The sequence below is a fragment of the Macaca thibetana genome, chromosome 19, assembly GCF_024542745.1.
Source record: "Macaca thibetana thibetana isolate TM-01 chromosome 19, ASM2454274v1, whole genome shotgun sequence".
Lineage (NCBI taxonomy): Eukaryota > Metazoa > Chordata > Mammalia > Primates > Cercopithecidae > Macaca > Macaca thibetana.
Window position 1 is genome coordinate 19055463 of NC_065596.1, and position 27310 is coordinate 19082772.

Sequence of the window (27310 nt, forward strand, 5' to 3'; positions counted from 1 at the left end):
GTGAAGCCCAGCTCCAGTACAGACTGCAGAGCCTAGGGCCTGCTCCCCACCAGGGCTGCTGGCACTCCCCAGGCTGCGTCTGCATCCCCTTCCCAGTGGCAACAGAGAGGTACTGCTGTGTGGACGACAGAGATGCGGGGTGTCACACCGGCAGCAGACTGGGAGCCCACAGGCACTCCCTGACCGCTCAGAAAGGTTTCTTCTGTGGCTTTCTAAGTGTGGCTGGCTGAATAACGGAACTTCAAGGCATCCATGTGCTGACCCTTGGGACCTGTGAGTGTGACACCTTCCACGGTGAAAAGGACTTTGCAGATGGGACTGAGCTAAGGATCTTGAGGTGGGGGAGCACCCTGGCTCTCCGGGTGGTCCGATGTCGTTCCGCGGGTCCTCAGAACAGCAAAGCAGAGGGACATTTGGTTAGAGCAGAGGAAAGTGAGGAGACCAGAGACAGAGGCTGGAGTGATGCAGCCCAAGCCAAGGGATGCGCGCGGCCTCTAGATGCTGTAGAAGGCGGGAAACGGGTTCTCCCCTGGGGCCGAGTCAAAAGATGTGGGCAGCCTCTAGACACTGGAAAAAGTGGGAAATAGATTCTCCCCTGAGGCCTCCAGATGGAGCTGGCCCTGCCTGCACCTGGGTTTTAGCCCCTTAATGGGCATTTTAGACCCCTGGCCTCCAGAACTGTGAGAGAATAAATGTGTGTTGTTTTCAGCCACTAGCTCTGTGGTCATTTGTTACAGGAGCCTCAGGATGCTAACACAATGCGGGGAATGTTTCTTTAGCTTATGTCTTCAAATGTGTTTTGGAAATCAGTATTAAAAAAATATAACGGGAGAAATGCTTTAATCCTGCTTTTCTTTCACAGCTTTAGTATGTAAGTGAGCTGGACCTTTGCTACAGCTTGCCTGTGACTGCAGAATTTCTACTATCAGAAGCATGCTCCTAAGACCAGGGTTCACCTGTGCATAAGAACAGGGCCCAGGTTTCCAACAGGAATGCTCAAAAATACCAAGAGCAAAGCCCTCAGTCCAGAAACCAGGAGACTGCGTGCCAGGAGAGGGCCCAGCCCACTCCTCAAGGACGCGCCTTCCCGTCCGTCCCTGCCACTGAATCTGCCGTGCTTGGGCAACGTCTCCTGCACAGCCACGCAGCTCCTGGCGCGGCCTCTGTGACAGGAGACCCTGATTTCCCAGAAAGACTGACAGTTCCCATCTCCAAAGCCAAAAGCCCATGGGAAGGGGGAAGAAGCGTGTGGCGGGCGTTCTTTGGCTCGAAGGTTTTTAAGGGACAGAGGACGGCAACCAGGCAGTCCCGGGAGCCTGTGCTGAGGCTGGGCGAGAGCTCCTGGAAAAGCTGTGGCTGTCGTGTGCTGACCTGCCCGACGCCGTCCCTGAAGGGCGCGCTGCTCGGACAGGGCCCTTTCAGCGCTGTCAGAGGAACGATGGGTCCTCACTGACCCTCCCTCCGCACGCGCCCCAAGCTGTCCACCTGCCAGCCCGGAGGAGCCAGTTCTTGAGCGGCTGGGAACGGACCAGCAGGAGGGAGGAACTGCTTTAGCCAGCTGTCTTCATGACTTTCTGGGCACTCAGGAACAGTGAGGTGTCATGAAACTCGCACCCCTGTTGTGCTGTGACGCCGGTGCTGACTGGGAACCCTGCTCAGGCGCCTCAGGGCCGGGTGGTCAGGGGAGTTCAGGGGGGCCCCACCCTGGCTGTCTCCAGGTGTCTGGCTTGTTTCCAAGCACTCCCCCAGGCACATGCTGGGCCTCCATGACAAACCCCTCCTTGCCCAAGAGTCCCCAGGGAGCATGTGAACAGGGGCTGGTGGCATTGCCGGTGAGGACATGCGCTGAAGGTGTCCAGGCTGGGTCCCAGCAGAGCAAGGGCAAACGCCGTGCGGCCACCATGCCAGCCCCCGCGCAGGTGAGCGGACTGCTGGCTGAACTGTCTCCTTTCCTAGGCTTTCTCAGAATTAGCAAGGGCACAGTGTGGGGCCGGGTGATGGAAGAAAAACGAACACAGGCTGCCCTCCCTGGGCCCTGGCAGCCTTTGACGAGGCCCAAGAAGCTTGCACTAAGAAAACTGGAAAACAGGAGTGTCTGGGCATTCTGTGTGAATTTCATGGAGACAAATCGCGCAGCAGAAGGGCGTGAATCTGACCACGAGGGTGGGAGGAAATGGAAAAGTCACACAGTAATGGCTCAAAGAATGTCACCACTCCCCAAAACCCAAACCCAAACCGCAGCAGAGCCCGGGGGATGCCAGCTTCTCCTCCCCTCCCACAGGCCCCACCCACCCGGTCCCTGGCCCCCAGGGCCCTCGGGGCAGTCACCTACCGATGGCCAGCCGCTCCAGGCGCTTGCCGTGCTCTGGCGGGATGGCGTACCTGCGAGAGAAGGGAGGCACGTCAGAGGCAAGGTCGGTGGGGGCCACGTGTCAGGGTGTCCCTGGTGGGACCTGCCTTGGGGAGACACAGACAGTGCCCAGGGCAGAAACAAAGTGCAGTCGTGGTCAGGGCTGTGTGCAGGGGATGGCTGGGGGCGGGGGCTTTCAGGATGGAATCCATAAGGAAGCGAGGGGGGGCGGGTGGAGGAGCGGAGAGTGAGGACCATGGCTCGGTGGCTTGTGACACACTCAGAAAGCCAGGAGTGTGGACGCTCCCGGTTAAGCGGCATTACACTTCGAGGAGGCTGAAAAGGCAAAAGATAAAAGAAAGTACTGGAACTGCGGGTGGCGAGCAGGTCCTGGGGGGCCGAGTCTGGAATAGGAAGCATCTGGGGCCCCTGGAGCTGCCAGCCTGGTCTCCAGGCCCACGTCACCCGTTTCCTGGTGCCGGGAGCCAACAGGGAAAAAGCAGCTTTGGGAATGAGAAAAGCTGCATTTGTCACCAACTTTGTAAGTTTTATTTTTACACATTTTACATTTGAAAGATCACCAAGGCTACATCATGAATAAGAAAGACGTAAGATAAAGTTTGTAAACAGAGGAAGCGAAGTGGGGGGGGCGTCCCGCTCATGCCGCACCCGGAAGCTGGGACTCTCTTCCCATGAGGGAAGGTGGGCACCAGGAGCTGCAGCCTTGAGGGGGAGTGAGAAGGCCCAATGCCAACAGGGACACCACCCAGCCCACCCCAGGCCTCCAGCAAAACAAAAACCTCATTTCCAAACGAAGGGGACCGGACGAGGACGGGGCCTCAGGGACTTGAGGATGCACAGCTGAGTGCCGGATGAGGTTGGTCAAGTCCCGTCCCCGACCCCCGCTACAGAGTAACAAGGCCAACAGCTCCCGTTCTAGAACAGTCACACAGATGAAAGGACACATGACGTGGTCTCTCCCCCAGACCCTCCCAGGGCAGAAGCAAGACAAAGAAACGTTCAGAGGGTGGGAGACAGCCCCCGCTCCGCTACAGCCCCTTCCAACTGAAAGGCCACTTTGTTTTTTAATGAAATAAAGAAGTCAGGCGCGGTGGCTCATGCATGTCATCCCAGCACTTTGGGAGGCCGAGGCAGGCGGATCATCTGAGGTCAGGAGTTTAAGACCAGCCTGGCCAACATGGTGAAACCCCTCCTCTACCAAAAATACAAAAATTAGCTGGGCCTGGTGGCAGTGGCCTGTAATACCAGTTACTCGGGAGGCTGAGGCAAGAGAATTGTTTGAACCTGGGAGGCAAAGAAGCCGTGAGCCAAGATGGCGCCACTGCACTCCGGCCTGGGCAACAGAGTGAGACTCTGTCTCAAAAAAAAAAAAAAAAAAAAAAAAAAAAAAAAGGCCGGTGTGGTGGCTCACGCCTGTAATCCCAGCACTTTGGGGGGCCGAGGTGGGTGGATCACGAGGTCAGGAGTTTGAGACTAGCCTGACCAACACGGTGAAACCGCATCTCTACTTAAAATACAAAAATCAGCCGGGCGTGGTGACGGGCGCCTGTAATCCCAGCTACTCAGGAGGCTGAGGCAGGAGAATTGCTTGGATCCAGGAGGTGGAGGTTGCAGTGAGCCAAGATCGCACCACTGCACTCCAGCCTGGGCAACAGAGCGAGACTGTCTCAAAAAAATTTAAAAAAATAAAAATAAAAATAAATAAGGAGGGGGCAGGAGCTGGAGATGCGGCAAACATCACAGCGTTTCTGCTCTAACAGGACACAAGTAATTAATTTCTGGGCATGCGCCCAGGGTCCCTGGCCGAGGCGACCCCAGCACCTTCAACTCTGTCGTCCTCAGAGAGTCTTCCATTGTCCGGACAGAGGTGCGTTCCTCTTTTTTAAATGGGCTTTTATCGTTTACATAAAGATAAGAAAAGTTAATCCCAATCCAAAGCACCTTTGTGGGATTAAAGACCCTTCCACACAGGGAATAAAACCCTCCGCTCCTTCTGGGAAGATGCCGGGGACGGGAAGGAACTAATTTATGGCTCCAAGGCTGCGATGATTAATGCCGTATCCCCAGCCTACAATGCTGCTCCACTTAATTACTGCCTGTAATTGGGAGTTGTAAAGATAAGATTAATTGAATCTGGCGAATGTTAAAAGTTTAATACATTGGAACGTGGCTCCGGCGTTATCAGAAAGCACAGACTGCAGGACGCCGGCCTGGCGTTCAGAGGAGCGGCCCCCAGAGAAATCACAAAGGACTCTTGGACAGGAGGCCGGACAGCCACAGAGACTTCCGGGCTCCGCCACTGCCAGCGCCCGACAGCGAGCTGCACCTCCCACCGCCCAGAACAACCCAGCGACGGCCTCGGGGACCAGAAGACCTGATGCTGGCAGACCCGCCTCCCAGCCACCCGCAAGGATGCAGGTGGAAGAAAAACCTCAGTTTCCAAGAAAAAGTGCCAGGACAGGGCTCTAAGGACACACAGAGCTGAGCGAGGCTGGAGGCACCATGCTTCGTCCACACCAGGCTGAAGGCATGCTCAGGTTCACTTAGGGGAGCAACCCCAGGATGGGGGACTAGAATTGGCCTCGGGGCCTGCTTCTCACACCAAGGCTCTCTGGGTGTCCTGAAAAGCCCAGTTCAAAGGACAGGGTTGCAACGGCACCGGTGGGCAGGCCAGGGAGCTGGCGGATTGAAGCAGACGCAAGACAGAGACCCACAGTCACCACAGGAGAAGAGATTCAGGGAGGCTTCGGGCCTCCCAGAGGGGCGTCTCAGCAGGGTCCTCCGCCCAGGCCCCCAAAGGGCGAAGGACGCATAGCCCCCTCCTTGTAGTCCCTGCTCGGGGCCATGCTGGGGCATCCCTGACATTTGGCCTTGGCTCTGGAGGAAAAAACAAACAGGCAAAAGCAGCTATTTGGGTTGGAAATGTTTGTTCACTAAAGCTCGAGGCAGGGGAGCATCTGTCTGGCTATCAGTGAGCAACTTCTCGGGCTGTAAAACCAAGTCAGGCTTATCGGCCACCGACACGGGGAGGCAGTTTGTCTCGCTTCCTGGGAGCTCGGTTCCCGTCGCAAGGCCAAACTTCATGGCCAAAATCAATCAGCTTTGCCTGCCTGCGACCCCAAGAGGTCTCCTTCTGGACACGACAGCCCAGTGTGCCCGGGCAGCACGGGGCTCTTGCATGCTTTCTGGACAGACGGCTGCCCAGGCCCTCCGGCTCCCGTGCAGGGGCCACTGGTCCCCAGGTGGGTCTGCTCCGAGCCTTCCTCTTCCGTCCAGCTCTGAGATGCTACCGGCTCCATGTCCTGCACGGGCCCTGCCCACAAGCCCCCGGCATTCCCTCCCTCCCCGCCCTCCCCCATGCCAGCACCACCTCCTGCTGACACAAAGGCCCCCACACCAGCCTCTGTCCTCTGACTCCATCAACCTCCCCGGGCCCCCGCAAGGGCTGGCCACCTCTCACCCGCTAGAGCCCTGGAGGCCAGGTCAGTGCACGTGTCCCTCCTTTCTGGTATCTTCAGAGCACATCCCCAGGACTGGGGCTGTGGGTGGCTGGCCCTCTGCAGCCATCAGCTCTCCCTAAGCCAGGGGCAGGGTGCGGAGGGTCTGTGGCCCAGCGCACAGGGATTGCTGGAAGAAGCTGCAGAGGTCAAGACAAAGGAACCAGTAAGAGCAACTCCTGGAACCTGGTGGGTCTGTGCAAGGCAGAACAGGCCACAGGGCTTCAGAGGGCAGAGTCAGAAATGTTAAGGGGATGGGAGACTCAGCTCAGTGCAGTGAGGATTCTTCCAGCAAGCTAAGGTCTCCGAGCACGGAGCAGGCGCCTTGGGGTGTCTGGGTGGGGGCTAAAGACAGTGCCGTTGAGGAGGCTGCCAGGGGAACCTTCGGGAGCGGGGGCGGCCTGTACAGGTGCCTCAGGTGCCCCCACCGCAGGCCCCTGGCCTTTCCTGGAGGAATTTGGTTTTAAATCGGGGCAAATGCAATAAGCAAGTGCCCCTCTGAGGACTCACATTGGCCGGGACATGGGACCCAGGACCTAGGACCCAGGCATCGCCATTTCTCTGCACCTCTGTCCACAGCACCCCCCGCGGAGTCTCCATCTCCGTGTTCTCAAAGCCCTGCCTGCCTGCCCCGCACCCATTCCCTCTGTTCTAGAACGCTCTACACAGCCCTTCTGGAAGATGGTAAACCACAAAGTCAAAGAAACTCAGCTCCGCATCTCCAGCCTGGGCTCTGGAGCCATCTACCTGGTAACCACTCCTGGTGCCCGGTGCTGGCCGCGGAGGGCTCCACAAGCTCTGTAAGAGCCACACGTGGTGGTGACTGGCAGGCCAAGAAACAAACCCAGGCATCGGATGCCCTTTCGGACAGTCAGTCATGTGCAAGCCAAAGCAGCATGGGTGAGAAAATAAAACAATAGGAGAGACAAACACCAGGATGTGGCCCCCCTGGAGCTGGGGACACGAGACACACAAGGTCACACGATGGTGAACAAACAAAATGACGGCCCAGCAGTGTGCCAGCTCCTAGACCCGTGGGAAGACACATGTGAGGCGGCACAGTGACCCACCAACAAGGACACGAGTTCCAGAAGGAAGGACACCCCGCCACAGGGAAAGCGGGTGTGCAGGCACGGGCAGGGGAGCAGCCCCCGGACCCTCTGCCTTCCCAGGTTTCTCTTTTACTCTTTGAGGTGCTTTGAGTAGTGAATGTCACCAACCTTACACTTACTGCCACCCAAGAAAAGGCAAAGCTAAAAGCCTCAAAGCCACCCACAGACAAGAGGGGGCCAGGTCACCTCTTAGGGGCTGGGACCCAGAAGCAGAGAGCGATTGAGGTTGAGCCCTGCGGCCTGACGTGCACGAGTCTGACCAGTGTCCAAAGACGCTGGTCACACGGGAGGTCAGGATTGCAGCAAGGACCGGGCCCCGACGTGGGCAGCAGCGAGCCGCATGTTCCTGTTTCAGTGCGGAGGCCACAAGGTGGGGACGCCCCACCAGGCTCAGCCAGTGTGCTGAGATCCAGCCTGTCCGGGAAGGCGGCAGAGCTGTCCGGGGCCCTGACAGCCTTGCTTCTGCTTGTGCAATTCCCCAGGGGCTCCTGGCGAGGGGGTGGGCGAAGCTTTGCCATGGGCCCCAGCAGAAGCCCCCGGCCTTGCAGAGGAGGGGATGGATGGCGAGCAGCTCATGAGACGGAGCTGGAGCCGGAGCTGGAGCCAGAGCCAGGGAATCAAAGCAAAGGCGTGCTCTGCAGGCAGGTGCTCACCTCCAGCCAGGGAACGGGCCGCTGTCATCTCGCCGCCACGCGGGCCCGGGAAAGAGTCTTCCTGGCCGCTGCAGAGGATGCTATTAATAGTGTAATTTTCTTGGTGTTTTGTTTATTCCCCCGGAATGGCTTGATGGATGTGAATAATTATCAGACTATAAAAGCCAGCAAATGTGCTATTTTCTATCGCTCTAAATCATCAAACAAATAAAGTGTGAAACAGCATTTTTGAATATAATTTTCCCCTCTAATGGCTTAGAATTATTTCAAGAACAATGAAAATAAATAAGCAAATGCCTTTGAGTTAAAAATTAAATGAGTGTGTCAGGAAAGGGAACACAGGCCGTCCTGGGCAGCCGGGACCTGCCCGGGAGCCCTTAGCTACGACAACGGTGAGCAGACGGGCTTGGGGCCGCACGGCCCAGGCCACCCCTGGGTGCCATCTCACAGAGCCCCATCTGGCTCCATAAAAGCGTGGCCCTCCCTGGGCTCTGCGAAGCAGGTGCTGTGGCTCCTCCTGGGCTGGGTGATGCTGCGTGCTGGGGCTGCCTGCTTCACCTGTGGGCACTGCTTGCCTGGCTGACGCCCCAGCACCCCCAAGGACCCTGCCTGCCACGGCCGAAGCACACCGCACCTAACCTCGGAACCCAAGGCAGAGGGGGTGGGGGTCCAATATCCTGCCCCCCTCACAGCCTCTGCCTCTCCCAGCCATCGGCAGGCAATGCCAGCAGGGCCACTGCCTCTCAGACCAGGCAGGAAACCTGAGATCGGGCAAAGTCTCTAGATGAGGGATGTAATGCTGGCGCCAGCCACACATGTCGCCACCACACCTGCCAGCTGCCCCAGGCTCCCTACCTGGGCGGCCCTTCCGCAACGACGAGGTAACTCCCGGCGCCCTCTCCCTCCTGCTGCAAGGGGAATGGGCTCCTTGGAGGTTCTCAAGTCAGGGCTCTGTGGCCCCTCACCTCTGGCAGTGGCCCCTGCCTGGTACCATCTTGCTCGGTCCCTGTGGATGGCTCCGAACCAGGAGACGAGACATCATAGTGGAAGGTTTTCTTTTAAGATTCGTGCACCTTTCTCCCAGGTGACAGCAGCACTTGGAATCCATTCCATGGCCCAGCCTGACAGCTCCTGCCAGCGGAGGCTCTCGGCAACTAGGTGCCAGGGATGAAAACGCTCTCCTCCCTGCCCCCCGCTCTCCCCGCCCCCACCGCCAAGGTACGTGTGCCAAGAGCGGGGGTCCGACCAGGAGCCCTTCAGAGATGTCGGCGCAGCCCAACGCATGCTAGAGGGTGAGGAAGTTAATTTCACAGTGTCTGCACAGGCCCGGGCAGACGGGCCCTCACCATTTAATGTGCTATCGTCACAGACACAGAACCAGGGAGGCAGAGCCCGCGCACACCATGCTGCAAGTACCCGAGACCAGGTGTCAGGTTGGACAGAGGCCACCTGGCAGAGTGAGCCGCCCATGCAAGCCCAGGAAGGCCACAGCAGATCCAAATGCCAGCGGCGCCCCCAGGACCCCAAGTGGCAAGCAGAACAGAAAAGCCATGGCGATCACCACCCTTGCAACAAAGCCCTATGGTGGCCCTGGCCTGTGACCCAGCAGGACGGCTCTGGCGCACTGCCCTGTGGCTGGCACAGGCTGGGAAGGAGAACAAGCCAGCTACAGGGTGGGCTTCCCGTGAGACCCAACAGAGAGCTGCAGTCTCAGTCCCACACCCACGCGAGCCCCTCGGCCGACATGCAGTCCCGGAGCTAGCTGAAGACGAGCCAGGCCAGGGCGGCTCCTCTGCTCTGCTCCTCAGAGCCGCGCAGTGACCAGGCCAAGGACCCACAGGACTGTGCGGTGACACTGTGCTGCGCCATGTCAACTCCGTCCACGGAAACGGCCGAGTTCTCCAAGCGCCTTCTATGTATGCTACGGAAATTACACTCAAACAAAGCTGTTCACAGGAAACTGAGGACCTGTCCGCCACACTGAGGACACAGGACCAGCGAGCCACACTCCCTGCCTGAGGTGCTGGGCTCAGTGCCACAGACGCACTTGGCTCTCCGGAGTGTCCTCAGTGTTGTGGAGTCCAGGGTGTCCACCAAGTTAACATAGGCCCCACCAGAAACCCTGAGGAGACCAGGTCACAGATGTCCTCTCTGGAAAAGGCACCAGGCCCAGGTGGTTTTAATGAATCCTACCCAATGACCTTCATCAAAAGGGACAGTGCTCATGTACACACACGGCTGGCAAGCAGCAGGGAAGATCTGATGTTACCAAGCTCGTTTTCTGCATCTCGCATATTTTCCCAATGGATGAATAAATGAACGAATGGGAAACCCTATCACCAACAAAGAACACACAAGAAAATGGTCAGTCAGTCCCACCTGGATGTAAAAATCCTAAACACAGTATTAGTGAGTCAAGCACAGTAGGCTATGGCAAGACCAAGAAGAGTTTATCACCAAGGTTGCAAAGACATTCCAAAAATGAATATCTATCGAAAATTCCAAAGCATTCGGTACAAAATTCTCAGGCAACCAGGACTAGCAGGGACTCTCCCACTATCACCTTCACGGCGAGGCAAGAGAGGACACAATCTGCCCATCATCACAGCACGCGTCACACTGCATTAGAGACACTAGCCAATGTGATACATCAAGAAAAAGACAAACAGTTTAACAAGCAGAAGAGATAATACAAAGCTTTTTTTTTTTTTTTTGAGATGGAGTCTCGCTCTGTCGCCCAGGCTGGAGTGCAGTGGCCGGATCTCAGCTCACTGCAAGCTCTGCCTCCCGGGTTCACACCATTCTCCTTCCTCAGCCTCCCGAGTAACTGGGACTACAGGCGCCCGCCACCTCACCCGCCTAGTTTTTTGTATTTTTTAGTAGAGACAGGGTTTCACCATGTTAGCCAGGATGGTCTTGATCTCCTGACCTCGTGATCCGCCCATCTCAGCCTCCCAAAGTGCTGGGATTACAGGCTTGAGCCACTGCGCCCGGCCCAAACTTCTTAAAATCATAATATAAACATCTAAGCAAGGCGTGATGGTGCATGCCTGTGTTCCCAGCTCCTCAGGACGCTGAGGCAGGAGGATCACTTGAGTCCAGGAGGTTGAGGCTGCAGTGAGCCATGACTACACCACTGCATGCACTCCAGCCTGGGCAACAGAGGGAGACCCTGTCTCTTTAAAAAAAAAAAAAAAGAAAAAAAGAAAAAGTTTAATTATAACATAAGTTTCTACTTAGGAAATCTAAGCAAACAAACAAACTGGTAAAACTATAGAATTAAACACAGGCCAGCAAGGTGGCAGAATTTAAAAAAAATAAATAAACAAAAAGAGGGTTTCCTCTACAGCAGAAAGAACATTAACAGAACACTCTAAACCCACTAGGGTAAACCTGTCCCTCGTCTAGGGTGGAGGAGCAGGAATTTTCACCACAAACAAGGCCACACACAGACCTGGTAGCGTGCTTACCTGCTGTACTCACAGGCTCTGACCTGGGAAGCCGGCACCCACCTGGGTAAAACCCCTCCACACCCCTGCAACAGTGCATGGGGACAGGCGGAAGGAAGGGCAGGTGCCAGAGCTCACCACGCAGGCGCGAGAAGCAGGAAAGGTATGCTACCCACGGCCACCCCAGGAGGACAGGTCGCCCAGGACAGGTGACCACCCCACAGATCAGTCTGGCAAGATGAAGATGTTAGAAAAAACACCTGCGCAGGCAAGGGAGTGGATCCACAGGACAGGACACACAGACAGCCCGGGAACTGCCAAGAACACTGAGGTCCCATATCCCGGCTGAGAGAGAGGGAGAGGAGCTGTCACAAACCCCAGCCTGCTGGGAGGGAGAGATCACAGGGGACCGGACAGAGGGCGGGAAAAGGAAAAGTGAGACCCTTTCCCAAAGACTCACGGAAGAAATGGGAGTCCCAGAGCAGGTGTAGGCCCCATGGGGAAGGCTCCAACCCTGGCATTCTGCTGGGCTCCCCCAGACACCAGCGCTGCAGAAATGGAGCCAGGCCTGGGCTGCACAGCTCCTCCTGAGGTGACGACAGAACTCCTCCAATGTCTCATGGAAAGCTACCCTATTTCTTCCTTCCTTTTTTTTTTTTTTTTTTTGAGACAGGGTCTTTGCTGCAGCCTCAAATTCTCAGGCTCAAGCAATACTCCCTCCTCAGCCTCCCATGTAGCTGAAAGATGACAGGTGTGCACCACCACACCCAATTTTTTCTTCTTTTTTTGTAGAGATGGAGTCTCGCAACGTTGCCCAGGCTGGTCTCGAGCTCCAATGGCTGGCTCAAGCAATCCTCCGGCCTCAGCTGCCCAAACCTCTGGAATTACAGGCATCAGCCAACCTGCCTACTTCTACTGGAAAAATCCTCTTCCATGGAACCTTGTCCTGGGGAGAGGCCGCCTCCCTCATTTGTCCCCAGCACAGGGGCCCTTTTATGTGACAGATACTAACACTTGCTCGGGAGATAGGATCTGCCAGGGACCAGGGAGGCTTGTTCCCAGGAAACAGCCTTATTGAGCTGCAGCGGCTTTATCTTTAATGGATCGTTTTACGGGACAATAGATGATGGAATTTGGTATCTTAAACCAGCAGTGTCAATGATTTCAAATAATGACATTTTTATTGAGACACACAGGAGACCAACAGAGTCCTGGGAGCGTTGGCTCAGGGAAGGTGGGGAGCCTGGCACGGGGAGAGCCGCCCACAGGAATGCCAGACAAACCGGAGCCGCACGTGGGAGGAGACACAGAGCTCTCAGCTCTCGCAGGGCCAGCCAGAAGCCCTCGTTCCCGGCACGGTGGCCGTGGGTGGCCCGCCCTGCTCTCCTAGGCCACGAGGTGTCACCACACTGGCCCTCAGGAACCTGGGCTGGGTCAGCACCCCGAGGAACCGTGCAAACTTCACACACCACCAGCCCACTTTAATTAGGAGCAGACTGCCCGAGGCAAGCCGTGTCGCGCCTGCAATTAAAGGCCGGATTGGAGGCATCTGATCCCCAGCCCTGATTTATTTTAGGCCCACAAATCACTTTTATTATATGACAAGGCCAAAAATGCAAAGTCATGTGCGAGTTGTTTGCGATGTTTTTCCTGCAGCCTTGCCAGGAAAGCTGTGGGAGTGCCCGTCACAGGGGAGGGCGTGCAGGGCAGGTGCCCAGCGACAGAGTGGTGGCTGTCAGGTTTGGACACAGTGCCAGGGACACAGGGCCACTGACACACAGCAACCTCTCTCAAGTGCCCGCTGTCAAACCGGCCTGAATTTCTGCTCATCAACAACCAGGAGGCAGCCCCCACCATGCCCAGACCCACGGCCCTCCTCCAGCGCTACTCAACCTGGGTGGGGTCTGGTTGAGATGGAGTCTCACTCTGTCGCCCAGGCTGGAGTGCAGTGGCGCAATCTCGGCTCACTGCAACCTCCACCTCACAGGTTCAAGTGATTCTCTTGCCTCAGCCTCCCGAGTAGCTGGGACTACAGGTGCCCACCACCACGCCCGGCTAAGTTTTGTATTTATAGTAGAGACGGGGTTTCACCACATTGGTCAGGCTGGTCTCAAACTCCGACCTCAGGCGATCCGCCCACCTTGGCCTCCCAAAGTGCTGGGATTACAGGCATGAGCCACCGCGCCCGGCCCATGGCTCCCTTTTGTCCAGAGCAGTGAGGGATCACCCAGCCAAGATCAGCACCCACATGAGCCCAGCCCCATGGGGCCTCGACACTGGCCCAAGGAGGTGCTGGACTGGTGGCAGCTCTGAGGTCCTGAAAGGCTGTGGGGAGGAGGCAGCAGAGAATTTGAGAAGCTGCTCTGGCACCAAGCTCTGCAGAAGGCCAGCTGGGCACCGGGGCCGACGCGCCCATGGCAGGAGTGAGCCACACGCAGGCGTCCTGGAGAGGCAGCGGGGCGTGAGGCCCTGGTGGGAGTCTGAGTCTGTGTGCAGAGCGCGGTCTGGACACCTGCAGGCTGCGGAGGTTCCCATCTATTAAAACGCTCTGACGCCTCTAGGCTTACATTTATTTCACCACCGGCGTCCACAGACACACAGCACCCACTGAACCTCATGAGGAAACACGGTGACAGCCAGGCCCCTGGAGAACCAGATGGCCCGGGGCATCCTAAATGGCGCGCTTAACGATGTGACCAGCTTTGGAGAGCACGGGAGTGAAACTGTCTCACACACAGGCCGACGGCCATGGGAGTACACACTTCTGTTCCTATGACCTAAGTCTCAGCCTGTGCCCACCACAGGCAGAGGCCGCAGGAAGATACCGGGTCCCTCCCTGGGCCTCGGGGACCGGGGCTGGGCTCTGGACCTCCGAGGTGGTTTGGCTCACGCACAGGTTAAGTCTGCTCGGCTCGCAATCAGGTCAGGGAGAGCAGGCGACCGGAGCCCTCGGCAGGAGGCTGCTGAATGAGGGCCATTAGCATCGCTGTCATCGGCCCCATCCTGCGCCCGCCCCGTTTCATCGGAAGGCAGCCAGCGCTCTGTCCCCTGCTGCTGGCGAGTGTGGAGGGGAGGAAGCCGTGCGCTGCCCAATTTTTAAGCAAAGATAACGAAAACGCTCTCCTCCCGCAGATTTGCAGCCATCTCCCTCTGGGGAGCTGAACCCCGCCGGCAGCAGCCTTGCTGAAGGGAGAGAAATTTGCCATGGAAACTAGGCCCTGCACTCAGAACCCAAACCTCTGATGCCTACGGAGACCAGGTGGGCGGGCGACTCCGGGTCAGGGCCAGCCTTACCGGCTGCGGTAGGAGGGACCCGTGGGCGCACACAGACCCCCACGGCCTGAATAAACTCCTCATCCAAACAGTGCCTGGCGGGATTATCTGAAGATGGGAATTCACGCCCAGTGATGACATTTCAAACAGAACTAACAGTTTCTTAAAGTGGTGGGCAGGGACAGGATGCTGGTGACTCGCCTGGCACGCCACAGCCTAGAAGCAGGCGCAGGATTTGTTTGGCTCCTGCCTCCCTAAAGCAAAAATCCTGCGGCCTCACAAGCAACACGAGCCAGCGTGTGCACTGCCACTCCAACCCGAAGCGCCTGCTTTGAACAAAAGACTCCAAAATGAAGGCCATCTGCTCCTGCCAGACCAAGCCAGTGGGTGAGTGAGGGGCCGCATTCAGACTCAGCACACGACATGGGGCAGGGGCTGGTCAGACAGTGTGAGGCTAAGGCGGCCCCTGCAAGGTCCAGAGCCAGCCCCGGCTCCCACCACACCCAGGCCCTGGCCCAACAGCCCGCTCCCACAACCACTCCATTCTCCTGGAACATGGCCAAGAGTAGTAGCTCCCCTACTTAGGAATCTTCTGTGCCCACCTCATGCCCCTGCTCCTGAGCTGGTCATCCATCCTCCCCTCACCAGGCTCCCCTCCTCCCTCAGTCCTCAGAGACCCCCGGTCTCCTTGCCTCCATCCCAAGGGCTCCCAGGCCTGGCACTGCTCTGGGGGTTAGGCGTGGGGTGTCTGGCTGCCCAGCCACACCAAAGGCCCTTCCCAATGGCTTCTGCTCCTGACGCAGCTCATGCTGGGCCCTGAGCAGGCATAAGCACTCTGTCAGGGCTTGAGCAGACCCATCTCTTCAACCTCGAGACCCTGTTGGCTAAGACCCTGCAGGGCACCCAGCCCCCACATGGCAGGAAAGAGAAGGCTTACCCGCCCTTTCCCAGCTGGACACGTGGTCAGACTACATTTCCCAGGCTCCCTTGATGCAAGGTGTGGCCACGTGACTGGGTGCTGGCCAATGAGGTGTGGGCAGAAGTGGTGGGCCCTGCCCTCAGACAAGGCCCCCTAAGCAGCCCATCAATCCCTCTTCCCTCACCTGCACAGCAGCACCCAGGGCGACCTTGGACACCACACACGCTGGCCTCAGTCCCTGCATCCCTGCACCATCTCCATCTCCCACAACGAACTGTCACCTTCAAGTCTGGCTAAGCAGGGCTTAATATGGTGACTCCATTAGAAACGGGTCCTTCCTCACTCAGACCTTCCTCACCCAGGCCACCCTCACCAACTGGGACACACCCTGTCCTTAAGGCAGCACAACGTCCTGGCACCTACTCCCAGGACCTGCCGCCCTCCTGATCCCACAGGGCAATGCTTCAAGGGCAGGTCAGACGTCTCCTCAATCTGTGCCTTGTCCGAACAAGGACATGGAGCCGGGGCACAAGTCAAAGGGTTACTCCAGGCAAAGCTGCCGCATGAGGAACAGAACATGATAAACGCAGCCTCAGCCACAGTTATGGACAGCAAGGCTTACGATCAAAACGAATTTCTTACATGAGCAGCAGGTGAAGAGATGGTAGGTCTTTCGCAGAAGCCTTATGCTGGAAACAGTCCAAATGTCCGTCCACGGCAGAATGGAAAAGTCGACTGAGGTCCAGCCATACAGTGGGGAAACGCACAGCCGTGACAATGAGTGTGCGGCCACCACACACAGCCGGACGAATCTTACACACAGACCACTGACCAGAAAGGCAAGGAAATCAGCCCATTTGTAAGACCTTCCAATGCAGCCAACACACAGCTTCACTGCCCGGGCCACAGGCACACGCGGCCTGGCAAAGGGGAGAGGCAAGGGCGCCGCCAGCACAGCTGGGAGGAAGCCGCCACTACAGCATGCAGAGGGGGCTGGGAAAAGGAGGCACAGATGGGGGCCATCCTGACATTGGGGTAGACAGGGGGCAGCCGTAGAGTCATTTGCTAACGCGTGCACACACATGCGCGTGCATATATATATCCGGTACTTACATACTTTATATCCATTTCTGTACCAAATCATGTTTCACAGCAAGAATGCCTACAGGCCGGGCGCGGTGGCTCAAGCCTGTAATCCCAGCACTTTGGGAGGCCGAGACGGGCGGATCACGAGGTCAGGAGATTGAGACCATCCTGGCTAACACAGTGAAACCCCGTCTCTACTAAAAATACAAAAACTTAGCCGGGCGAGGTGGCGGGCGCCTGTAGTCCCAGCTACGCGGGAGGCTGAGGCAGGAGAATGGCGTAAACCCGGGAGGCGGAGCTTGCAGTGAGCTGAGATCCGGCCACTGCACTCCAGCCTGGGTGACAGAGCGAGACTCCGTCTCAAAAAAAAAAAAAAAAAAAAAAAAGAATGCCTACAAAAGGGAAGCCCTGGGACAGGCAGAGCTCTAGATACCCCAGGACTCCCTGCCCCAGGGCTCCCACACTCCTCGTGTGACACATGCCTCATGCTGCTGCTGTGAGGGCCTCGAAGATGTGATAAAGGTCCCCATCATTTCTTAACCTTAAGAAAGAGAGGTGGCCGGGCACAGTGACACACGTCTGTAATCCCAGCACTTTGGGAGGCCGAGGCGGGCAGATTACCTGAGGTCAGGAATTCGAGACCAGCCTGGCCAACATGGTGAAACCCCATCTCTCCTAAAAATACAAAAATCAGCCAAACGTGGCGGTGCGCACCTGTAATCTCAGCTACTCGCGAGGCTGAGGCAGGAGAATCACCTGAACCCGGGAGGTGAAGGTTGAGGTGAGCCGAGATCATACCAGGGCACTCTAGCCTAGGCAACAGAGTGAGACTCCGTCTCAAAAAAAAAAGGGAGATGATCCAGGTGGGCCCAACATTCAAAGACAACAGCATGGAAAGGGGGGAAAGTGCCACTCTGCAGTGGAGACACTGAACATCCACACCCAAGCCGGGGGACCAGGGCCAACACCAGCAGTGACGTCATGCTGACGGCTGCACCTTTGACCCTTGGTAGGATGTGATGAGAGAGCCCTTCACCCCTGTGGTCTTCCTCTGTAAAACCCATCACCCCAGTCTAACCACAAAGAAAAACATCAGACATGCTGATTAGGGGACATATGGATTAGGGGACGCTCTATAAACCCCCTGGCCAGCCCCCCTTCAACACTGTCCAGGGCATCAAACACACTGTCATAGCTCAGGGCCCTACTGAGACGGAACAACGTCATCTGGGACCCGGATGGGTACAGGGGACAGAAGAGACAATGGGGGAAGACAGAGGAAATCTGGAGCATGCATCTTAGTTGATAGCGCATCAGTGTGGGCCCATCAATGACCACAAGTGTGCCACACTGACAGAACACGCTCCTAACAGGGAGCCTGGTGGGGAGCTCTGTGCTTACTACCTTCCCACTTTTTCAGTGACTCGAAAACAGGTCTAATAAAGATCTATTTAAAGAGACAGAAAGGGGGAGAATACCTCACCAAAAAGTGGACGAAAAACACAAGCACAAGCCTGGGATGAAAATGAGAGGAGGGACCTGCCCGACACTGGCCTGCTGCGGGGCGCCCTCCCAGCTCCCACCACGGCCACCGCCCGACCCTCGCCTGCTGCGGGGCGCCCTCCCAGCTCCCACCACGGCCACCGCCCGACCCTTGCCTGCTGCGGGGCGCCCTCCCAGCTCCCACCACGGCCACCGCCCGACACTGGCCTGCTGCGGGGCGCCCTCCCAGCTCCCACCACGGCCACCGCCCGACACTCGCCTGCTGCGGGGTGCCCTCCCGGCCCCCATCCTGGCCACCACCTCTGCTCACCAAGAAGCCAGTTTCCCAAATCCATGGGCAACTGACCATCTGAACACCAGGAAGTCCCCCGACTCAGCAGCACGGCTTGGAGTACGATTTTCACACAGCAAAAGGTGATAGGAAAATTGCTCTGTCGTCCCTGAACAAACACCGAGTGTCTCTGTATCTGTCCCTGCCAGCTCTCAGCAAGAGCCAGGAGCCAGCCTGCTGGGACAGATCCCACTGATGGGTATGGTGGGAGCCCCAGCGAGTGGCCCCATATGCCCTGGGTTTCCCGGTCACCCTGGCCCAGAGGTGTTCTCCCAGTCCTTGGGGACACCATCACGAGACACAGCTGAGGGCCCTGCCTGTCCTGGGGGCAAAATTGGGCGTGATTGCTTAATAGGAGTGAGGTTGATAGGAGGCTGATCAGGCCAGCGGGAGGGGCTGTGATTCCGGCACTTGTGCCCCACGCGCCAGGTGCACAGATGCAATCCCAGCCTCGCTGTGGACGCCCCAGTGTGAGGCTGAAAGGTCTTTGCAGCATCAGGAGTTAATTTTTTGAACGCCAAAGCCAGCTTCTGGTGCTCCATTCACTCCCCAATCTTGATAAGCAGGTCTGGGCTAATGGCGTCAGGCTGACAGAGTGGTGGTGACAAGAACAAGGCAGAGGGCTCGAAGATGAGGGCCTGGGAGGGGAACAGGCCAGGGAAAACACAGCTGCCATCCATAGCTCCCATGTGCCGGCCCTCCTGGCTGTGGCCTGGACCACTTATCCAAGCACGGCACCACACGCCACGCTCCAGGCCGCATGGCTGCAATGCCGTGCTGGCAGCTCAGTTCCTGGCCCAGGTTCTTGCAGCTAAGTGTTACCCACTTAGTCCAGCTCTCAGTTGTGGAGCAGAATTCCAGGCCTCATCTTCTGGGCATAGTCCCAGGGGGCCAGACTCCCTCCCAGACAACCTATGTGACCGGAGACCCTTGTTTCTCTAACACATGCACATGTGTACATACATACACACACACACACACACACACACACACACATTTTCTTTCTTTCTTGCTCTCTCTCTCGGGGAACTGAGCATCACAGTTCACTGGATCTGAGCAGGTTCCAAGATATGGGACTTCCAGTTTTAAAACTGAGAAAGAGTTGGGCTCACACCTGCAATCCCAATACTTTGGGAGGCCGAGGCAGGAGCATTATTTGATCCCAGGAGTTGCAGACCAGCCCAGGCAACATGCGGAGACCCCGTCTCTACAAAAAAATTTAAAAATTTGCCAGTTGTGGTGGCATGTGCCTGTGGTCCCAGCTACTTAGGAGGCTGAGGCAGGAGGATAAAATAAAGCTGGAGAGCTGAGCTGGTCACTCAGACCCACTCACACACACTTCCAGGCACGTGGTCAGGCACACACAGAAATAAAGAACCGTTGCACTGATGCTATGGCCACAGTCACCATCAGAAGCAGAGGATCGGGACAGGTGACCACAAAGGAGCTTCCTGCCTGCCCACGGCCACGTTCCTCAAACAGGGAAGCTGGGCACCAGGTGTGCCTGGCCACATGGCAACCCATGTGGACCCAGGGCCAGTCAGCCGGGATGCTGGGCCCCTGGGCTGGTGCTGAGCGCTGCTGGGGGGTAGCTGCTGGCCTGGGCTGATGCTGAGCACTGCTGGGGGGTAGCTGCTGGCCTGGGCTGGTGCTGAGCACTGCTGGGGGGTAGCTGCTGGCCTGGGCTGATGCTGAGCACTGCTGGGGGGTAGCTGCTGGCCTGGGCTGGTGCTGAGCGCTGCTGGGGGGTAGCTGCTGGCCTGGGCTGGTGCTGAGCGCTGCTGGGGGGTAGCTGCTGGCCTGGGCTGGTGCTGAGCGCTGCTGGGGGGTAGCTGCTGGCCTGGGCTGGTGCTGAGCGCTGCTGGGGGGTAGCTGCTGGCCTGGGCTGGTGCTGAGCGCTGCTGGGGGGTAGCTGCTGGTCTGGGCTGGTGCTGAGAGCTGCTGGGGGGTAGCGGCTGGTCTGGGCTGGTGGTAACTACTAGTCAGAGGTAGCAGCTGGCCTGGGCACTGGGCCTGGGGGCCTCGCTTGTAACAACTGTCTTCACTCAAAAAGAGGTTCCTTCTGCAGAGAGGGGATACCCCCTCATCAAAAGACTCCCCAGATAACTTCATGCAGGCTAGACGGCTATCTCTACAAGGATACAGCTCCCAGGGACCATGGGCTGGGGCCACTGCAGCGGGTCTCAGTGAGCCAGGGAGGAAGCGCTGAGGCCTTGGAGGGCAGGAACCCAGGTCCTGAGCAAGCTGCCTCGGCTCCTGACACCTTATCATTTTCTAATGACCAGGGTCCCTCTGCCTCCCTGCTGGATCCAATCTGCTCTCCGTGGGAGCTCTCTGTTCTAAACCGCTTCCTCCTTTTCTATTTCTGGCATCCTGGCTCAGTGTGTGTGGCTGGGAAGAGACCTGGCTGCGGTCCCCTGCCTGGGAGCAAGGCATACATCGGGCTGCCCCCATCAGCCTGGTGGGTCTTCTCAGTCTGAGCTCCCCGGGCACTGCAGTGGTTCTGAGCTGCCAATGCAACTCTGTCCCTAGGCACCCTAGCCAGGGTTGGGCCTGGGGTGGCGGAGGAAAGGAGGGAGCAACTATCTCGCTCCTGCATCTTGTTCTGGTGACGGGGTGCAGTGTGGGGAAGCTGAGTTATTAAAACCAATCTGTGACGCTGTCAGGCTCCAGGCAATCTCCATTTCAAACCAGTGCTCAGCTCTGGCAACTGGGGACTGCCATCCCCATGGGGACACCAATCTCTGCCGGAGCCATTTCAGCGGCCACCCAACCTCTGGCGGCCCAGCCAGAGCAAGGCGGCTGGGAGGAATGCCCCGGATCACTGACAGGGGCTGTGCCTTAGGGTCAGTAGACTGGGACCCCTGGGTCCCCACTGCTGGTAGGACCCCCCAGGTCCTGGGCTCAGAAGCTGGAAGTCCCAGTGGTTGGCTCGCCAGCAGCAGCAGCAGCACAAACCCACACCAGGGTCCCAGGCACCAGCGCGCTACCCCGTGGGCCTTCAGGCTGCTGCCTGGGACGGCTCCATCACCCACCAGATTCCTGGGTCCCACTCCAAGGGACAGGGCAGAGGCCATCGTGGGGCCCAACAGCGCCACCTGCAGCCAGGCTGAGGGAGCCCAGGAGGGAGGGAGGTGTCTCCCCCCCAGGCAAGAGCTTGCAGCAGGAGACGGGAGCTGGGAGGCGGGTGGGCCGGGGAGGTCCTGAGGGGCAATCAGGTGGGCAGCAGAGGGGCGAGGGAGCAGCCCAGCAGCTTCCACCCCAAGAAAAGCCTGGCTTGGCCTGGGTGGGCGACAGACCCATCGACCCGAGGCTCTGCCTTCCACCCACCTGCGGCCACAGGGCAGGAAGCCCGGGCGGGTCCACTGCAGCCCCGGCACCCTCTCTCCACACCGCCGCCCTCACCCCCAGCGTCAGGAGCACGGCTCCTCGGTGCACGCACGCGCCCATGCACACGCGCACACGTGCACATGTGCACACCTCCAGGGACGCCCATGAAGCAAAAGACGGCTGTGCCTGCTAGGAGTCAAGTTTCTCTGGCAGCAAGAAGAAAAGATGCTGTGAAATTCCCCTGAGTGAAAACGCCAGACAGAAAACTCAAGGTGCAGCTGAATCAAAAGGGAAAATTCTCAGCTTGCAGCTCCTTAAAGGTCAAGGGAGGCTGGTGGAGTTTTCTGATAATCCCCTCCTCCCCGGCCGCCCTCCCCTCAGCCCTCAGGAGGGTCTGGCTCATAGCGCCCCCATGGGGGTGGCGTTGCCAGAGCTGAGCACTGGTTTGAAACGTAGCAGTCCGAACCAGGGTCTGGCTCCCCATAGCAGCCAAGAGCAACTGGGGGCTCCGCGCCCTTCACGGGAGCACGAGCTCCGAGACCCCCACCACCCGCACCTGCATAGGAGACTAAGAGTGTGTCCAAGGTAAATGGAGGCAGGAAGGGGTGGGCAGAGAGATCCCGAGGAAAAAGCCAGAGATGACACTGTGGGAAACCTGCATCCCGCCTGGTGCAATGGAGGATTTCCAGACTGCCGCGGGTCATGGGCAGGTCAAGGTCACAGTCAGGACAAGCGTTCCTCTGCCCCGCTGCTCTTGGGGACTTCACCCGGGTGCAGGATGACCCCCCTCCTGACAAGCAGAGCTGGAGAGAGCCTGGGAGACACCCCTCCCCTAAGCCTGAGCAGAGGTCTCTGTGGCTGCCATGCACATGTGCTGGCCCCGCAGCACTCCTCAGGAGGGCCTTCCTCTGGCCGCCTCAGAGGGGTGCAAGCACCTGACCACGTCCCATCAGCTCACGACGTCCTTGTGAGTCCCTGCAGCCCCGGGAACTCACGGCTCCCCCATCTGGCTTCCCTGCTGCAGTGAGAGCCAAGGCTTCTGCTCTTGGCGGTGGCCCACAGCCCCCTGCATACCCCCAACACTGCCCTGCAGGGTGTCTGATAGGTTGGGGGCAAAAGGGTACCCGAAGACTTGGCCAGGCCCCAGCCCAGCGCGTGGGTGCACAGGACTGAACAGTGGGCACTTTCCCGGGCAGCTTGGGCCAGGGCCACAGGGGGGATGGCCGCTCCACTCTCTTCTATGGGGTGCACAGCACAACCCAAACGGCCCAGAAGTACCCTGGGACTCTCCGAGGGCTGGCCAAGACCCGACGTACTCCCACCCAGCCTGGGACTCTCTTCTAGCAGCCATGTAGCATGTGATGCCGCTGGCGGCACTGTGCTCAACCTCATGGGGATGCCTGTGTTTAGTGCCTGGCCTGGGCGGCTCAGGAGGGTGGGCCCTGCAGGGGCTGCCACAGGTGCAGCTCGGGGAGGGGAGGTCTGGAGGGGAGCAGCCGCAGGACTGGCCTTGAAGGGTCAGCTCAGCTAAACCATCCCCACCCCAGGTTCCAGGAGAGTCTTTTTTTTTTTTTTTTTTTTGAGACGGAGTCTCGCTCTGTTGCCCAGGCTGGAGTGCAGTGGCGCGATCTCGGCTCACTGCAAGCTCCGCCTCCCGGGTTCACGCCATTCTCCTGCTTCAGCCTCCCGAGTAGCTGGGACTACAGGCGCCCGCCACCTCGCCTGGCTAGTTTTTTGTATTTTTAGTAGAGATGGAGTTTCACCATGTTAGCCAGGATGGTCTCGATCTCCTGACCTTGTGATCCGTCCGCCTCTGCCTCCCAAAATGCTGGGATTACAGGCGTGAGCCACCACACTCGGCCCCAGGAGAGTCTTGATCTATGGCAAGGAGTGTGGCCTGGACAGTGGCTTCTATGGGGCACAGGCTTCAGGACACCGACCCCAGGCCACTACCCCACCCAGGAAGACCCTGGAATACAGGGTCAAGTGGAAAGCTCGGACCCTCCGCATACCCACCTGCACTCTGGCCCCCAGCCTGGGTGACAGAAGGGGCTGCAGGAAGTCCGGCAGGGGGAAGTTGCAGGTGCTGGCTCTGGTTTCAATCTCCATTGCCAAAGAGATTTTGAGACATTCAGTCGCTTCAGATATTCTTAGCCCCGCTGCCTGAGAGCACCACAGAAGCTGGCCTTTTGAAGCACGTTTCTGTCTGTTATTGACACCAGGCTGTTCACGTCACTTTGACACACAAATCAAGCTACCAAAGTAGCAACAGACCCAGAAAGGTTTAATAAAATGCTGTAAACCTGAGTACATTGACACTTTCTTTAAAATGCCACTGGAATACTCTGAAATGGTTGCAATTACGTGGCTGCAGATGCAAGCAGAGCGGTGTAATTAGGAGACAGATGGGGTGCAGCCTTGGTGATCTCTTGGCTGGGAGCCCTACCAACCCCAAGGGCCCGAGGAGGGGAGAGGGGGGAAGCACCTCCCAGGGGCCCCAGTAGCTTCCTGAACCCCAGCCCAGGGACCAGAGGCCAGGTTCCAGCTACCTTGTCCCCACCCCCCTGCAAGTTGGGAGAGCAGCCTAGAGCAGGAGTCAGCTCCCACGGCACACAGTGAGGATCCCAGAGGCTCCAGAAAGTCACTGAGCCTCTCTGTGCCAGGCCCCTGCTGGGAGCTGGGACACGGGGTGACCAGGGATCCTGCCATCTGCTGGGGAGGACTGATGGCCCGTAGTGGACCTTCGCTAATGCTGGGGTCACCTGGTCTATGCCAGCCCCAAAGGACAGGCATGGGGTGCTGTGGGAACATCTGGGGTCCTGCCTCAGCCCTGGTGAGAGACAGCAGGGAAGGGGTCCCGCGTGCTAAGCAGGCTGAGCTGACTGTGGGGGCGAGTGGGGAGCTCTGGGGGGTTGGGGGACACGCCCTGCAGCTTGAGTCCACATTGTGGCTCCTCTCAGGCCCCTTATGCCAGGCCACACTCAGGCAGCATGAGGTCCCATCCCTGCCATCCCCACCCCTTCCTGGGCAGAAACCAAGACCAAGGTCAGCGCACTTCCGGAATTCCCTTCCTAGAGGAACTGCTGCCTGCTCAGCCTGCCTCGCCCTGGGTGTCTCCCGAGCCGCCTCCCACGACGGGTCGTGGGGAAGGGTAGACATGGGGGTAGCAGCTGGACACCTGCAGCATCAGGTGAAGCAGAGGAGCGGGGCAGTGGGGGCAGTCGGGGAGAGGCGCAGGATGTCCTCAGGGGCTGTGTCCTGGACGAACCAGCTCAGGAGAGGCCCTCGGCTCCTGGCACGTCCCCGTCAGCCCCTCCGACGGGCTATTGCCGGGACCAACTGCCACCTCCGGGGAGCCACTGTCCCCTCTCCCTGCAGAGGCCCCTCTGATGTGGCAGCAGGCACCCCCAGCCCTGGCATCTGACCCACAGCAGCCCCAGCCCAGGCTCCCGCGACAGCCAGCAACTCTCGGGGCCCCTCACAGGAGACGGAGCTGCTGGTGCTGCGGTCCTTGGCACTGACATCCTCATGTCTGACTCACTGGCTGGTCCCCCACCTCCCATGTCCCTGACACCCTGCTTCTGTCTGACCAGGCCCCCTCGCCGGCTGCTTGCCACCTCCCGCCCAGCAGGGGCTCTCCGCACAGGGCAGACGGTACCTATGGAGGCACAAACCCAGTCACACTGTGGGCGTCCCGCCGCCCACGCACCCCTGGGAGGCTACGCTTCGCCCCAAGACACACGGGGTCCTCTATAGGGCCTTCCCCTAGGGCTCCACCTGTGCTCGGGACGCGGGTGAGGGTGCGCACAGCTCGCCCCTTCCTGCTCATTGTGCTTTTTTTAAGGAAGAGGTAGAGCATTCTCCCACCTCTTACAACCCCAACCCAGGGAAGGGCCAGGCAGGGCGGAGCTCCTGCGCCCTCCAGGCAGAGGCTCCATCCTCCTCCAGTGCCAGGACGGCCTGGGAAGATTCCAGGCGTGAGTGAGCGAGGCCCCGGGAAGGGCGGGAGCGCCACCTAGCGGCCCTCAGCGGATGGCGCAGGGCAGCCCCGCCGAGCACCCAGGAGGATCCGCAGTCACAAGCAGAGCCCAGTGACACAGGGCAGCACACACACACACGCACACGCACGTGCATACTCACACACTCACATGCACACTCACACGCGTGCACACACGTGCATTCACACCCAAACCCACATGGCCTCGCTGCAGACATGCACAGGGAGCCAGTAGAAGGTCCTGGAACTCAGCCCACTATAGCACACCCACGCTGCACCCAGCACCTCCTGGGAAGGGGCAGGTCCACTGCACTCCACACATGACTGCAGCACCACGCCCTGCCCTCCTAACTGCAGGGTCTGGCCCAGACGTGCCAGGGCGGAGACTGCGAGCGAGCAGCTGCAGGGTCATCCTGGCCAGGCCCCTTCCGGGCAGCATGGACAGTGTCCCTTCACCAGGAATCATCTCCCCTTGGCCGTGAGGCGGCACAGCCTGGGCAGCTCAGGAGGCTCAAGACCACGCCCCTGGCCATGGGGACACCGGGGGCCGCTCACAGCTCAATGGCGGGGGCACTCTGGGGTGCAAAGCACAAGCTCTAGGGGCCTGGGAGCTTCGGCCCTACGGGTGCACATCCCCCTCCTCAAAGCTGGTGGGTGACCCCAGGCGATCCGGAAGATCTCCAGCCATCACAGCCCGACTTTTGCTGGCCTCACCTGCTGGGGCCCCTGCCACGGCGCCCAGCCACGTACCTGTGATCCACCCCCGCCGAGTGGCTCTCGGTCCGGCAGGCGGCCAGGGCCAGCGCAGACACTCACCAGGACTTGGGCTCCCCGAAGTGCAGGTAGTTGATGCTGTACAGGTCCATGTCCTCGGTGTGCCAGGCGAAGGTGGTCTTCCACATGCCGAAGTACAGGTAGGGCGTGTTCACGCCCTCGATGATGGTGCCGCACTCACGCTCCACCATGTCCAGGATGGTCCGGAGGCTCCCGATGTTCCACTGGGCCACGTCCTGTGGGGCGGCAGAGCAGCGTCGGCAACCGCCCGGCCACCCCCAGAACCTGCGAGCTCCGGGGTGCAGGCTAATTCTCCCCCGAGGTCCCGGGGATTGCTGCCTATCCTCTCCCAGCCCAGTATCTGAGGCCCCCTAGGGGCTGGTCACACCCTGCACACTTCTGTACGCTTTCTTTTTTGTGTGAGACCCTTGCCCAGGCTGGAGTGCAGTGGCAGGATCATAGCTCACTGCAGCCTCAACCTCCCAGGCTCAGGTGATCCTCCAGCCTCAGTCTCCTGAGTACCTGGGACTATAGGCATGGGACCACACCTGGCTAATTTTTACATGTTTTTTTGTAGAGATGAGGTCTCACTACTCTGTTGCCTAGGCTGGTCTCAAACTCCAGCCTAGGCTCAAGTGTCCCTCCCACTTTGGCCCCTCTAAGTGCTGGGGTTGCAGGCATGAGCCACTGTACCCGGCCCAGACACCTTTTCTGAAGGGCTCACCGCCAGCCTAGCCCTTCCAGGAAGGGCCCCAGCGTACATGCCAGTGTGCACCAGGCAGGCAGGGCCTGCCAGATTCCACTAAGCTGCGTGCTTCCTGCTGGGTGGAGGCCTTGTTGCGAAGTCTCCAGTTTGGAAGTGCATAATTAACATTCCCCTAAGACAATGACACGGAAAGAGAAAAACAGTCACCACGTGAGGCTAACCCAGAGATGGTACTGGAGCCAAGGCCCGGTGACAGCCCTTCCACAGCTTCCGACCGAGGAGATGAAGACAGTTTTCAGAACCAGGCAA

General features: G+C 58.6%; 2 protein-coding genes across 5 annotated transcripts in view; one reads left to right on the top strand and one right to left on the bottom strand.

The window, feature by feature from the left end:
* Positions 1–27310, bottom strand: part of KDM4B (lysine demethylase 4B) — a 184016-nt gene that overhangs the window by 78161 nt on the left and 78545 nt on the right. For 3 of the 4 annotated variants that reach the window (XM_050770071.1, XM_050770070.1, XM_050770074.1), the window contains exons 6-7: positions 26338–26531; positions 2333–2382 (exon numbers count right to left, since the gene is read on the bottom strand). The exons of the other annotated variant lie outside the window; for it this stretch is intronic. In XM_050770071.1, the coding sequence (XP_050626028.1) occupies positions 2333–2382; positions 26338–26531 (244 nt within the window). The remainder of the gene's footprint in view (positions 1–2332; positions 2383–26337; positions 26532–27310) is intronic. 4 annotated transcript variants of the gene reach the window in all.
* Positions 17311–27310, top strand: part of MYDGF (myeloid derived growth factor) — a 408533-nt gene continuing 398533 nt past the window's right edge. Inside the window, exon 1 of the mRNA XM_050770876.1 lies at positions 17311–17314. The gene's annotated coding sequence lies outside the window, so the exon portion shown is untranslated. The remainder of the gene's footprint in view (positions 17315–27310) is intronic.